General features: G+C 54.4%; 1 protein-coding gene across 4 annotated transcripts in view; it reads left to right on the top strand.

The window, feature by feature from the left end:
- Nucleotides 1-11157: 11157 nt before the first annotated feature.
- Nucleotides 11158-13000, top strand: part of INPP5A (inositol polyphosphate-5-phosphatase A) — a 178099-nt gene continuing 176256 nt past the window's right edge. For 2 of the 4 annotated variants that reach the window (XM_045439324.1, XM_045439323.1), the window contains exon 1: nucleotides 11158-11478. In XM_045439324.1, the coding sequence (XP_045295280.1) occupies nucleotides 11404-11478 (75 nt within the window). In that variant the 5' untranslated portion in view covers nucleotides 11158-11403. The remainder of the gene's footprint in view (nucleotides 11479-13000) is intronic. The other 2 variants (XM_045439320.1, XM_045439321.1) reach the window with 2 other exon arrangements.

Raw genomic sequence — 13000 nt, forward strand, 5'->3', positions numbered from 1 at the left:
GTTGCTAAGCCGACTTTGAGTTCTGAATGGATCTTTTAATGAACGCCAGCATCGCAGGAGCCGCTCCTAGAGCCACTTTGAGGTCGGAGGGTGGGGTCCCGGCCGCAGAGTGGGCAACTGGTTCTGTGGTTCTGCCGCTGGACTGGGGTCAGGGTCTCCTGCCAGCCTACGGCAGCACTGGAAGGAGGAGTCTGCGGCCCGCACGACAGCAGTGAAAACTCCTGTGCTGCGGGCACCACGGGCAGAGCTCCGTCCGCGTGCGGTGTGGGCCGGGGTGGGGGGGGGGGCCCTCTCAGTGAATTGCTTCAAGTGGTTCACTCTTCAAGGTACATCATTTATTTATTCGTTTATTTAGAAATTTTTTTTAATGTTTTTATTTATTTTTGAGACAGAGACAGAGCATGAGCAGGGGAGGGGCAGAGAGAGAGGGAGACACAGAACTGGAAGCAGGCTCCAGGCTCCCAGCTGTCAGCACAGAGCCCGACACGGGGCTCGAACTCACGGAGTGTGAGATCGTGACCTGAGCTCAAGCCGGACGCTTAACTGACTGAGCCACCCAGGCGCCCCAAGGTACATCATTTAAATAATTGTGATAGGACATGTCATAAAGCAAATATTTTACTTGACTCATATTTCAAAAACTTAACAGTTTAATTAAATCTGTTTGTGGCTTGAAAAAAATCTGTCGCATATTTTCCGTTTTTGGGTGTACCCTTACTTAGCTTTAAATAGCATTAAAACCTTCATTTCAAACCTGTTAATGTGATTGCCTGCTTGAAAAGTCCAAGAGAATGTCTAGTAAGTTATTGCAGAGAAAAAACCAGAAGTGACAATTCTTAACTGTTAAATGTACATTTAGATGAAATAGCCTTTCTGTTTACAAACCACACTACTTTGAAATATGTGTGAGAGGACAGTCATGTTCCTAATGACAGCACAAAAGATTAAAATACCCAGAAATACATTTTAGAAGTATGTATAACATTTTTGGGGGAAAAAAAAGGAAACTTCACTGAAGGACATATAAGAATCCTTGCATTAGCATAAAGGCTTGTTTTGAGACTAACATATCTAAATTTAATTTAATTTAATTAAAAAAAATTTTTAAATATAATTTATTGTCAAACTGGTTTCCATACAACACCCAGTAGCTCATCCCAACAGATGCCCTCCTCAATGCCCATCACCCCCTTTCCCCTCTCCCCCAACCCCATCAACCCTCAGTTTGTTCTCATTCCTTAAGAGTCTCTTATGGTTTGCCTCCCTCCCTCCTCTTTTCCCCCCTTCCCCTTCCCCCATGGTCTTCTGTTAAGTTTCTCAAATTCCACATATGAGTGAAAACATATGATATCTGTCTTTCTCTGTCTGACTTACTTCAGTCAGCATAATACCTTCCGGTTCCGTCCACGTTGCTACAAAGGGCCATATTTCATTCTTTCTCATTGCCACGTAGTATTCCATTGTGTGTATAAACCACAATTTCTTTATCCATTCATCAATTGATGGACATTTAGGCTCTTTCCATAATTTGGCTATTGTTGAGAGTGCTGCTATAAACATTGGGGTACAAGTGCCTCTATGCATCAGCACTCCTGTATCCCTTGGGTAAATTCCTGGCAGTGCTATTGCTGGGTCATAGGGTAGATCTATTTTTAATTTTTTGAGGAACCTCCACACTGTTTTCCAGAGTGGCTGCACCAGTGTGCATTCCCACCAACAGTACAAGGGGGTTCCCGTTTCTCCACATCCTCTCCAGCATCTATAGTCTCCTGATTTGTTTATTTTGGCCACTCTGACCGGTGTGAGGTGATATCTGAGTGTGGTTTTGATTTGTATTTCCCTGATGAGGAGCGACATTGAGCACCTTTTCATGTCTCTGTTGGCCGTCTGGATGTCTTCTTTAGAAAAGTGTCTATTCATGTCTTCTGCCCATTTCTTCACTGGGTTATTTGTTTTTTGGGTGTGGAGTTTGGTGAGTTCTTTATAGATTTTGGATACTAGCCCTTTATCCGATATGTCATTTGCAAATATCTTTTCCCATTCCATTGGTTGCCTTTTAGTTTTGTTGGTTGTTTCCTTTGCAGTGCAGAAGCTTTTTATCTTGATGAGATCCCAATAGTTCATTTTTGCTTTTTGAAAGAGAGAAAGACAGAGTGTGAGTGGGGGAGGGGCAGAGAGAGAAGGAGACACAGAACCTGAAGCAGGCTCCAGGCTCTGAGCTGTCAGTGCAGAGCCTGACTCGGGGCTCAAACTCATGCACCACGAGATCATGACCTGAGCTAAAGTCAGACACTTAACGAACTGAGCCACCCAGGAGCCCCACATATTTTAATTTTATAATTGAAAGGATAAGAAATGATTTCAACCAAACAAAAGAATGTTTATATAGTATCAGAATTCTCTTAATATTACTAATGATACATTCCCGTCTAGTTGAGGAGGCAAAAAAAAAAAAAAAAAAATAGATATAACCAGAAAATAAATATTTGATTTTTACTTATTTTTCTTATGAGACTTGACTTATCCTTAGTTACACACAAATGGTGAATTAAAGCGGTTGGTGTGAGTGAAGAGGAGTTTCTGGCTCTCTTCATTATAATTATACCCAAGCCATCACTGTTTTCACAAGTGAACCTGTTTCATAAGGTATTACTGGCTAGAAATAAGCCAATACCTCAAACAGAAAGAGCTTTGAAAGCACACTGCATTTGTAACAGGGGCGAGGTCTGGCGTCGCAGATTACCCTAAAAGAATGACACACACCAGGGACCAGCCAGGATGACATTCAGCCCCAAGCAGACGGGGCTTCAGTAGCGATTCAGTAATTGCCCTCAAATGTACGAAAAACTATTTCAGAGGGTGTAGTGATCAACTCTCTGTTTTTCTTCTATTTCTTTTTTTGGGCTCAGAAAAACTAGCTCTAAAATAGAGACGGAGTGACTCTAGCCTGGATACAGCAGCACACATTTGCGGACACCTCCACTCTTAAACACGAGGGTATAAATACAGTGAAGAGAGACACACGCCTTCGCCGAGGGATGGCTTTCAGTGCCAAGGGTCCCCTGATTTGACGGTTCGGTGGCCTCTCCCTGGATCTTGCCGGGAACGGGCTGACGTGACGTGTGGACACGTCTGCCCCCCAGTCTGTGCAGGGCTCTTGCCTCCTGCCACCTGGGTGGATGGACGGTGCTGTGCCTCTGGGACCTGCTGCGGGGCTCTGGCGTCCTCCACCGCCCCCTCCCAGCTCGGGTCTCCCTCTGTCCAGGGCGGGCGGGCGGACGGCCCCCCAAGCCTCTGCTCCCCCTGCGTCCCCAGGCCTCCCTGGCCATCCGGGCCTTGCCTCCCCTCCCTGCGCCCCAAGGCTCCCATCCCACTCTTCCCGGTGATCTCCTGCCGCCCTCACGTCCGTGTACGATGGGGCAAGACGGCAGAGCCCCATGGCCACATGTTTCAATCTTTCAGAAACAACACATGAGGATTTTCACCTTAGGCCGGCACACAAGGACCCTGATTTGCCTTATTTCAGTTCCGGTTATGCCAACAAACGAGTCTAAAACCAACTGTCTGATTATGGAGGATTTGGGTTTACGTTACCGTGCAGGAGACATAGTAGATGTATGTAAACATCACCATTAATTCATTTCCTTTGTCAAGCACTTAAGGTCCGCCTTGAGGTGTAATTTCTGTACAGTGAGATCCGTCTGTGTCGAATGGGCGTTTCCATGAGTTTTGACAAACGTACACACCCACTTAACCTGTCCATATCTCTTTCCTTGCAAACAGCACCCACCGTCCTGCTCCCTGGTGCTCAATCGCCCCTGTCCGGGGTGGGGGCGTGGGGGGCGGGTAGCCACGGCCACTCTGGTCGCTGTGGAGCACAGCCACCTTGTCTCCAGCACCGACTGCACGGATCGGGTGGCGTCTACTCTTTGTGTCCGGCTTCTTTCAGTCAGCACGCAGTTTCTGGGACTGAGCCACGTTGTTTCCATTGCGGAGGGGTATTTATTGTGTGCACAAACCACAATCCTTTTATACTCTCCATTCTCATGATGGATGTTGGAGCGAGAAAAAAGTAGCTCTTCATTTGATAAAGTGCAACTTACCATTTTATTTTTTTTTTCACTTGCGGGTGATATTTTTGGTGTCCTCCTCTCTAAGAAATCCATGCCTGCTCCAAGGTCTCAGAAATATTCTCATGTGTCTCTAGAAGTATTATGGCTTTAGCTTTAGTGTGGGGGTCTACGATCCATATTTAGTAAGTTCGTTTACTCTATTCCATATGGATATCCAATTGATCCCGGGTCCGGTGGTTGAAAAGATGATCGTTTCCCATTGAAAGGGCATCTTTGTCTAAGCCATCAGACCCCCTGAATGTGGGTCTGCGGTTGGGGTCTCTACTCTGTTCCTATAATCTACATGCCCAGAATTCTGTCGTGATTATTATAGCTTTATGGTAAGTCTTGACAGTAGGCAGTGTGAGTACCCAGCTTTGTTCTTCTTCAAGAGTGCTCCAGCCAGCTGGAATCGGAGTGGAATCGCATTAGATCTAAAGATCAGCCAAGGAGAAACGACCTCGTGGCATTGGCAAATCCTTCACCCCCGAGCACCTCGCATCCCCTGTCCTCTGGTTTCTGTGGGTCTCCCTTCTTGACAATTCCCCGTGCTTTGTGGTTTCCATCCTGGGAGGTCTCCTGTGACATTTATTCATAAACGTTTCAAGTTTTATGCTATTGGAAGTGGAAATGATTTAAAGTTTTGCTTTGCAATGCCAGTTTCTGAGATACAGCAATGCAGTTGATTTCTGAATATGGATGTGTATTCCGTGACTGTGTGAAATGCGTTTATTTGGTAGTGTTTTTTGTAGCATCCTTAGAATTTCCTGTGTCAATGATCACGCTGCCTGCAACCAAAGGCGGTTTTACTGCTCCCTTTCCAGTCTGTATGCCCTCACTTTCTTTTTCTTGTTTTTGCTGTGCGGACAGATCTGTAGTTCGACGTGGAATACGAGGGGTGAGAGCGAACACTCTTGCCTTGTCCTGAAACTCAGAAAGCCAGGGTGTCTGTCAGCACTGGCATGGTCTTCGTGTACGTTCTTCGCAGACGAACTTTATGAGACTCAGGGAGACACCCCCTATGTTCAGTGTGCAAAGAGTTTTCTTTTTTATCACAAAGAGGATGCTAGATTTTGTCAAATGCCTTTTCTGAACCCATTGACCTGATGATGCAGAATTGGAAATGACTATGGGGCACCTGGGTGTCTCAGTCGGTTGAGTGTCTGACTCTTGATTTCAGCTCAGGTCATCATCTCAGGGTTTGTGGGATCGAGCCCCAAATTGGGCTGTGTGCTGACAGCTCGGAGCCTGCTTGGGATTCTCTCTCTCTCTCTCTCTCTCTCTCTCTCTCAATAAATAAACTTAACAAAAAAAGAACTGGAAACAACTAAATTTGCAGCATGATGTGTCTATCAGGTGTCTATGACTCGGACATTAAAAACATCTAGGGAGAGTTTCAGTTGTATCAGAAAGCACTGATGTTATAATGCTGGGTGCTTTTTTCTTTTTCTCTTTCTTTCTTTTCCTTCCTTCCTTCCTTCCTTCCTTCCTTCCTTCCTTCCTTCCTTCCATCTTTCCTTCTTTTCTTTTCTTTTCTTTTCTTTTCTTTTCTTTTCTTTTCTTTTCTCTTCTTCTCTTTTCTTTTGAGAGAGAGCACAAGCAGAGGAGAGGGGCAGAGGGAGAGAGAGAATCCCAAGCAGGCTCAATGCCCAGCACAGAGCCCAACGAGGGGCTCAATCCCATGACTCTGGGATCATGACCTCAGCTGAGATTAAGAGTTGGACCCTGTGGGCGCCTGGGTGGCTCAGTTGGTTAAGCGTCCAGCTCTGGTTCAGGTCATGATCTCATGGTTTCATGAGTTCGAGCCCCACATCAGGGTCTGCACTGGCAGCACGGACCCTGCTTGGGATTTTCTCTCTCTCCCTCCCTCTCTGCCCCTCCCCTACTGGTGCTGTCTCTGTCTCTTTCAAAATAAATAAAGTTAAACATTTTTTTTCAACAAAAGAGTTAGACGTCCAACTGACTGGGCTATCCAGGCGCCCCATAATGCTGGGTTTTAAAAGAGGAGTCAGAACTGTGTGTATGGCTTGACCAGAGTGCTAGGTGAGGAGCTAGGTGTAAAGGCTACTTAGCAAAAGTGCTGTCAGCTAGGGCTTGGTTTGTCTGGAGTGAAATTATGAGCCATAGTTCCTCCAAAGCAGACTCTGTGTGCAACTCTACAGACTTCGAGTCGCCTATGATGAGCATGTGACTTTCCTAAGGAGAGTCTCCGTGAGCGGGCACAGCACCACCCAATCACAGCGACCCCGTGCGCATTTCTCGCCCGTTCTGCCGCTGTGGCCTCAGCGTCCCGAGGACATTTGCCAACTTCTTCCTGGAGCCCAGGGTACTGCCAAGCATGGGGAAGGCGTCCGATGAAGATTTGTTGAATGAATCCGTGAACGAGTAAAGGAATGAATGAATGAATGAATGAATGGACGAGGGCAAGGCCGCATGTGCTGTTGGGGGTCACCAGGTCTTGGGGTCCTGGCCCTGCACCTGCTGGCTGTGGGGAGCTGGCCAGCTCTTTACTCCCAAAGCTCAGTTTTCTCATCTGCAAAACGGAGATACATGCCTCATGTCAAGACTGCTTATGAGGACTTAGATGCAAGAATTGTTAAGGCCTCACACACGATGGGTGTCTGCAAAGCGATAGCTGTTACTGGGGAAAGCTGATTAATGAAGAAAGAATCCAAATAATTCAGAAGGAAAGAAACCTCCCGTTCCCAGAGGAGTGTGAAATAAGAAGCCGCCCATTAACTTGCGGATGGCAAATGTCCCTCTGGCTGAAGCGACAGAGTCCAGCCCCTCACCAAGGGGACACAGTCCTGGGTTCCCTTTGCTGCGTGTCTGGCCAGGCTCTCTGCAGAAAATTGACTGGAGCCAGCCCTTGAACACAGTGTGTTCTGTAGAAAGGACTAGGGGTGACTCACCCGGTAGTGGTATTGCAAATTGGTTGCTACACAGTTAAAACATGCGTTGCAACTACAAAGTGCAATCCCTCCATCCGTCTCTCTGCTGAAGGATGGCTTTTAAGCATGTTTGTGGATAGGGAATCCCCGGTGTAAACCTCCCAACCATCCAATAGTCTGAACCCATAAGTAAATCGGTTACTATCTTAAACTAAGTAGTGATATGATATTTAGTTGCTAATGTGCTGTCCTTAAAAAAAAAAAAAGAAAAAAGGCTGACAGCCTATTATTAACAGAAGACTGGACCAAACTCTCTCCTGGGAGCCCAGAGAGCGTCTGGCTAAGCAGGCTGGGTGGGGGCAGGCTGGCTGCCACCAAGGAATCAACATCACAGCTCTGGCTACCTCTACCCCCCTCCTCTGCCCTCTCACACTGAGGGGTCAGATCCAGACCCAGATGCTAGGGGGGCCCAGGCCTCTCCTGGAGCCTGTTAAGTGGGCTTTGCAAAACGTATATAATACGTTGCAAAAGTTAAATAATGCTGTTGTTATTTTGGCAAAGGAAACATAGACATGGGACAGCATTCCACAGGTAAGGAAGGGCACACAAGGAAAAGTAAGCCTCCCTTTTACCCGTGATTTCATGACTGTGGCTTTTAATATTGGTGATGTTAGTGGTCAGCGTCTCTGAAAGTCAGGCCCCCAGGATCCAGGCATGGCGAGGGCTCTGACATGTTACTTATTCACGTGGCACATATTTGTTCTTTCTCGGTGGCAGGCTACACCTGTGTGCCTGGGGGGGGGGGGGCGGTCAACAGGCAGAGGGGAAGGGAAAGCCGACGTGGTGGTGTGCTCCGTGGGTCAGGGGGTCTGAAGGAGGAAGGAGCACGTGAGAGGCCGAAGGGCCGGAAGAAGCCAGTGAAGCTGCCTCTGGGGCAGAGAGACAAAGAAGGCTGCCAAGGACCCGAGGTGGCCATGGGCTCCATGCATCATCAGGTGGGCACCTGGGAGTGTGAGCCTCGGGAGGCGGGAGTGAATCCGGAACCCGTTGCCGTCTGCGGGGTTCGCGATAGCCCTTCCCAGCGCAGCAGCAGACACGTGGAGAGAGTGTGAAGCGATCGTCTCAGGACCATCAGCAGGGAGTGTGCACACAGGAAGGGGGAGCCGGGACCAAGCCTGGGGACCCCAGGACTTCAGGCGGAGTGCCAGGAGGAGCAAGCAAAGGAGGCAGAGGGGGCGGGCAGCCAGGGGGAGGACCAGGACTGCAAATGTCATCGTCAGCAGGCAGACCCTATTTCTGGGGGGTAATCGGGCGGGTGGGAGCCTGGGGTGGGGACCGGCTGCTGAGTTAGGAGGCCAGCACTAACCGTGAGAATGGCCCCGTCAGGGTGCAGGCAGCACAGCTGAGGGCACTTGGGGCAGACCGGTCAGCTCCTACGAGAAGCATCAGCAGCAAAGGAGCAGAGACGGGAGGGCGCAGAGGGGCCGAGGACACGGGGGACTGGACAGGATATGAGACACTGCAGCCTGCTTGCGAGCTGATGGCGGGACCGAGAGGGGGCGGTGGGCTGGGTGGAGCAAGGACTGCAAATCCTTTCCGAAGGGGGAGGGCAAGCCTGTCCACCAAGTGGGAAGGCCCACTGGGGGCTTGGAGACGGGGGGGGAGGGGTCAGACAGGGGAGCCAGGAGGGTGGGTGCTGGGCGAGGAGGGTACCAGGGCAGGGGCTGGGTGTTCCCCGACTCAGGCACAGCCTCTGAGTGAGCCAGCACACACGCACGCAGGGGTGCGGAGGTGGTGGAGGTGAGGCGGGAGAGGCAGCCTGCGGACAGGTGAACAGGCAATGCCACTTCTTAGGAGGCAGGTTCCAGGCATCAGTGATGTCTCTGCATTTGCTTTCTACGAAGGGCATCCTTGGCACGTGCAGATTTCGTGAAAAGGGAAACAAGATACCGTATTGGTCAGGGAGGCTCTGCAACAAGGTACCACACAGTAGGAGGCTTCCTACAGAAACGTATTCCTCGGGGTTCTGGACGCCCAGAGTCTCAGGCCAAGTCCCCACAGCTCTGGTTTCTTCCTGGCTTGTCCACGGCCACCTTCTGTGTGCTCCCATGACCTCTTCTCTGTTTTCTGCCAGGGGCTGGAGGGTGTGGGCGACAGCAGGTGCTCTGGGGTCTTCCCCTATAGGTACATGAATTCTCTTGGAAAACGGACACACCCTCTGGCCTCCTTTAACCGTAATCACCTCCTTGTGGTCCCCATGTGCGCATACAAGCATCCTGGGGGATGGGGCTTCAGCTTACCCCGCTCCGGTGGGCCCAGTTCAGTCTGTCCGCTACCCCTGCTGAATGAATCAGACATCAGTTTCCAAGTCAAAGGGTTTTGGTGGTGAGGCGAGGTGGACGCTGTAAGCAGGATCCCCCAATTATCACTAGAGGGGATGCTTTCCTTGGCAAGGGCGCAGCTGCCCGTCACTTCGTGCAGGTGGGGGCTGCCGTCTGTTCTAACGGACCGGGGAGGGGGGGGGCAGCTGAAGGGCGGCCTGGCGGGGCTGCCCCTGGCTCTGCCCACACCGGCATAGCTCTCCTGGGCAGGGGGCCGGCGGCGCTGAGGCCTACTGTGCGCCCAGGCGCAGGTTTACAGCCGCGAAAACACTTCACTGATAACATTTAAATGTGGGCTGCGTGTGTATCCAGTGTGTTGAATAAAAGATTTTCTTCAATTAGCCTTGGGTCTCCTTTGTCGCCTTTTTACAATGTAGCCATCAAGATGCTTGGCAAGTGTGGGTCCCACCCGGTGCCCCAGAGACTGTGTGGTCCGTGTCGGGGCTGCCCCCCTGGGGACCACGCAATCCAGCCGCGAGATCCTGGTCCCCAGCCTGCTTCCCGCCCCCAAGAGACCCCAGCTCCGGAGGCCCCTTCACTGACCACGCCCCTGCCCGGAACCGCCCCACCTCGCTCCGACCACGACCCGGAGATCCCCCGCTTCAGCCCACGCCCACGGCCGTGAGACCTTGGCTCCCGGCCCTGAGACCCCTGCCCCGACCATGCCCTAGCCCCCAAACCCTCCGCTCCGACGACAAGCCCTCCTCCCCGACCACGCCCCGGCTCTGCCCGCTCCCCCGCCCCCCAAGCCTCTACCACGCTCCGGAGATCCTCTCCCCAGTCCGCCCACCCCCGGGGATTGAGACCCACTGTCCCCAGCCCCCTGGCCCCCGACCAGGCCCCGGCCTTGAGCCCACCCACCCCCGCGCCGACCCGAGATCCCCTCCCCAGTCCGCGCCCCGCCCCGCCCTGAGACCCCAGCTATCCGCCCCGAGCCCCAGGCCCCCATCACGCCCCGGCCTCGAGCCACCCCCCCCCCCGACCACGCCCCAGCCTGGCCCCCGCCTCGCCCGACCACGCCCCCGAGAGCCCTTCCCCAGCCCGCGCCCCTTGTCCCCCGCCTCGAGGACCCCTCCTCGAGTTCCCTCTCCCCGAGCCCTCTGAGCCCTCCGTCCCTGGCCGCGAGACCCTCGCCTGCCTCCCCTCCGGCGTCCCTGTCCGGCCCAGGCCTTCACGCCCCTCTGAACCCCACGTTGGGCTGGGGTCCCCACAGCCTGCGTGAGAGTTAATTAAACATCCCGGCCCGCCGCCTCCCACTTTCGTGGGTCGAGCGCGGGCCACACGACTAAACCCTGGAGCTGCCCCTCTGCTCCTGCAGCGCTGCCTGCGGGCGAACGCACGGTCCCTTTAAGAGGCACGATCGGTGCCGGGTCGTGACGTCACAGGAGTGCGGGGGGCGGAGACAGTGCGCAGCCTCGGCGCCCGGAGGGGCGGGGCGGGGCGGCCGCTGACCGATGGGAGGGCGGCGGAAGAGCAGCTGGGGCTGACGCAGGAGCGCTTCGCGTAGGCCCCGCCCCCCGAGTGCTCAGCCCCTCCCCCGAGAGGCCCCGCCCCGCCCCTCCCCGCCCCGCGCAGGGTCGCTCCGCCGTCCTTGCCAGGCTCCCACGGGCCCCGCCCTGCCCGAGCATGCCGCTCCAGTGGCCCCGCCCATCCCGCGCAGTCCCGCCCCGCGCACGCCCCTCCCCGCCCCGCGCACGCCCCGCCCCCCGGCTCCGGGCGGGACTCGCCTCGGCGGCGGCGGCGGCGGCGGCTGCGGGAACTTCGGCGGCGGTGGCGGCGATCCTAATGGCTGCGCGCGGGCCGCGGTGAGGCGCGGGCGGAGAGCGACGGGCGCGGGGCCGCCGAGCAGCGAGAGCGAGCGAGCGAGCGCGCGCGCGGCCGGACCCCGGCCAGGCCCGGCCCGAGCCGCCGAGCCCGCGATGCGCTCCGGGGCCGCCCCCCGGCGCAGCTGACGCCGCGGCCCGCGGAGACCCCGGCCGTCCGGCCCCGAGCGAGCGGCCGCCGCCGGCCCAGGCCACGATGGCGGGCAAGGCGGCCGCCCCGGGCACCGCGGTGCTGCTGGTCACGGCCAACGTGGGCTCGCTCTTCGACGACGTAAGTGCTGTGGCGGCGGCGGCCAGACCAAGACCCCGACCCTGAGCCCGGCGCCCTGGGGCCCCGGGGGCCCACATCCTGGTCCCTGTCCGCGAGCGCGGAGCCCCAGGTTCTGGACTGACACCCTGAGTCGCGCACGTCGGGACCTGGACCGGGACTCTGGGTCCTCCAAACCCTGGTACCCCTAAACCCGAGGGCCATGGACCCCAGACCCCGGCCCCCTGAGCAATGCCCCAAACCCTGGAATCGGGGTCCCCCACCTCCTGCCTCCAGACTGCGCAGGCTGAACCCCGACCTCAGAGCCGGGACCCTGGACCCTGGTTCCTAAACTCCCAATTCTAATCCCTGTCCAAGGTCCCCGAATCCTGACCTGAGGACCCTTGTCCACGGGCCCCAACTCTGGTCCCTGACCCTTGACCGCACAACCCTGACCTTGGTTCCCAAACCCCAGCCCCTGACTTCTGCCGCCGCGTCCCCCCCACCCTCCCACCTCCACGGCACTGGCCCCTGGCCACGGGCGGGGTGTGCAGGCTTCCCCTGCCGGCCTCCTCCGGGTGGGTGGCTCACTCCTCCGGGGGCCGGCGCCCTCATTTCACCTTGTAACTTAGTATCCGTCTAGTTCTCAGACCAGGGCCTCTGTGGGAGCCCCGGAGGACTCTGTTTCTCGTTTATTAAAGAGAAAGATGCCGAGAAGCTTTCCAAGGCCAAAGAAGGGATGGGACTGCCCAAGGCCTTTCCCTCCGGGGGCCTCCCACCCAGGCACCCAGGGCGGCCCTTGGGAGAGAGCAGGCAGCGGGGGACGGGGGCGCCCAGAGCGCCCGGGGCGGGAGGCAGGCCCCGGCTGACCTAGTTGGGTGTCTCAGCCGCGGTGCCAGCCCGCTGTTGGTACTTACACCGCCAACCCAAATAAAGCAGAATGCAGCTCCAAGTGGCGTGCTTGTTTAAGAGAAAAGGGTGACGGCACAGACGGAGCCTGAGGCGGCCTCGCTAGGTGAGCGGTGGGTGTGGGCCGGTCCACCGACACAAGCATGACTTCGATTCCGGAGAGGGTTCTGGCTTCTGGCGGAACCTTCCTTCGCCGGCAGTGGGCAGGGGCGAAGTGCTTCAGTAAGCTGAGGTCACGGACGGGCTAGGTTTGATTTTATTAACAAAGAGTAGGTGCTATTTTTGTGTTTTTCTTATTTTAACTTCCAGGCGTCTGTGTATTCTCCTTCCCTGCCGGGGGTGAGCCGTTTCCCTCGGACAACTTTATCTAGTTTGGCGTTTGATCGCTTCTACAAAAGTGCCCTGTATGGGTGTGTGTCTGTATATTTAGCATTCTATTCTCGGCTTTCCAGTAACATGCCACTATAACATGGTTTTGCTCAGATGATTCAGATCCGTTAGCTGAGGCTTCAAAGCCTCAGAAATGTCAGGAAAATTAAGCATGGTGGGGCATTTTAGTCTCAAAGGGAAAAAGAATTTTGCTGTGCAAACATTCTTTCCAGTAATCTTTGATTCTGAGTTCTAGCATTTTTGTTGT

This window comes from Leopardus geoffroyi, chromosome D2, assembly GCF_018350155.1.
Source record: "Leopardus geoffroyi isolate Oge1 chromosome D2, O.geoffroyi_Oge1_pat1.0, whole genome shotgun sequence".
Taxonomy (NCBI): domain Eukaryota; kingdom Metazoa; phylum Chordata; class Mammalia; order Carnivora; family Felidae; genus Leopardus; species Leopardus geoffroyi.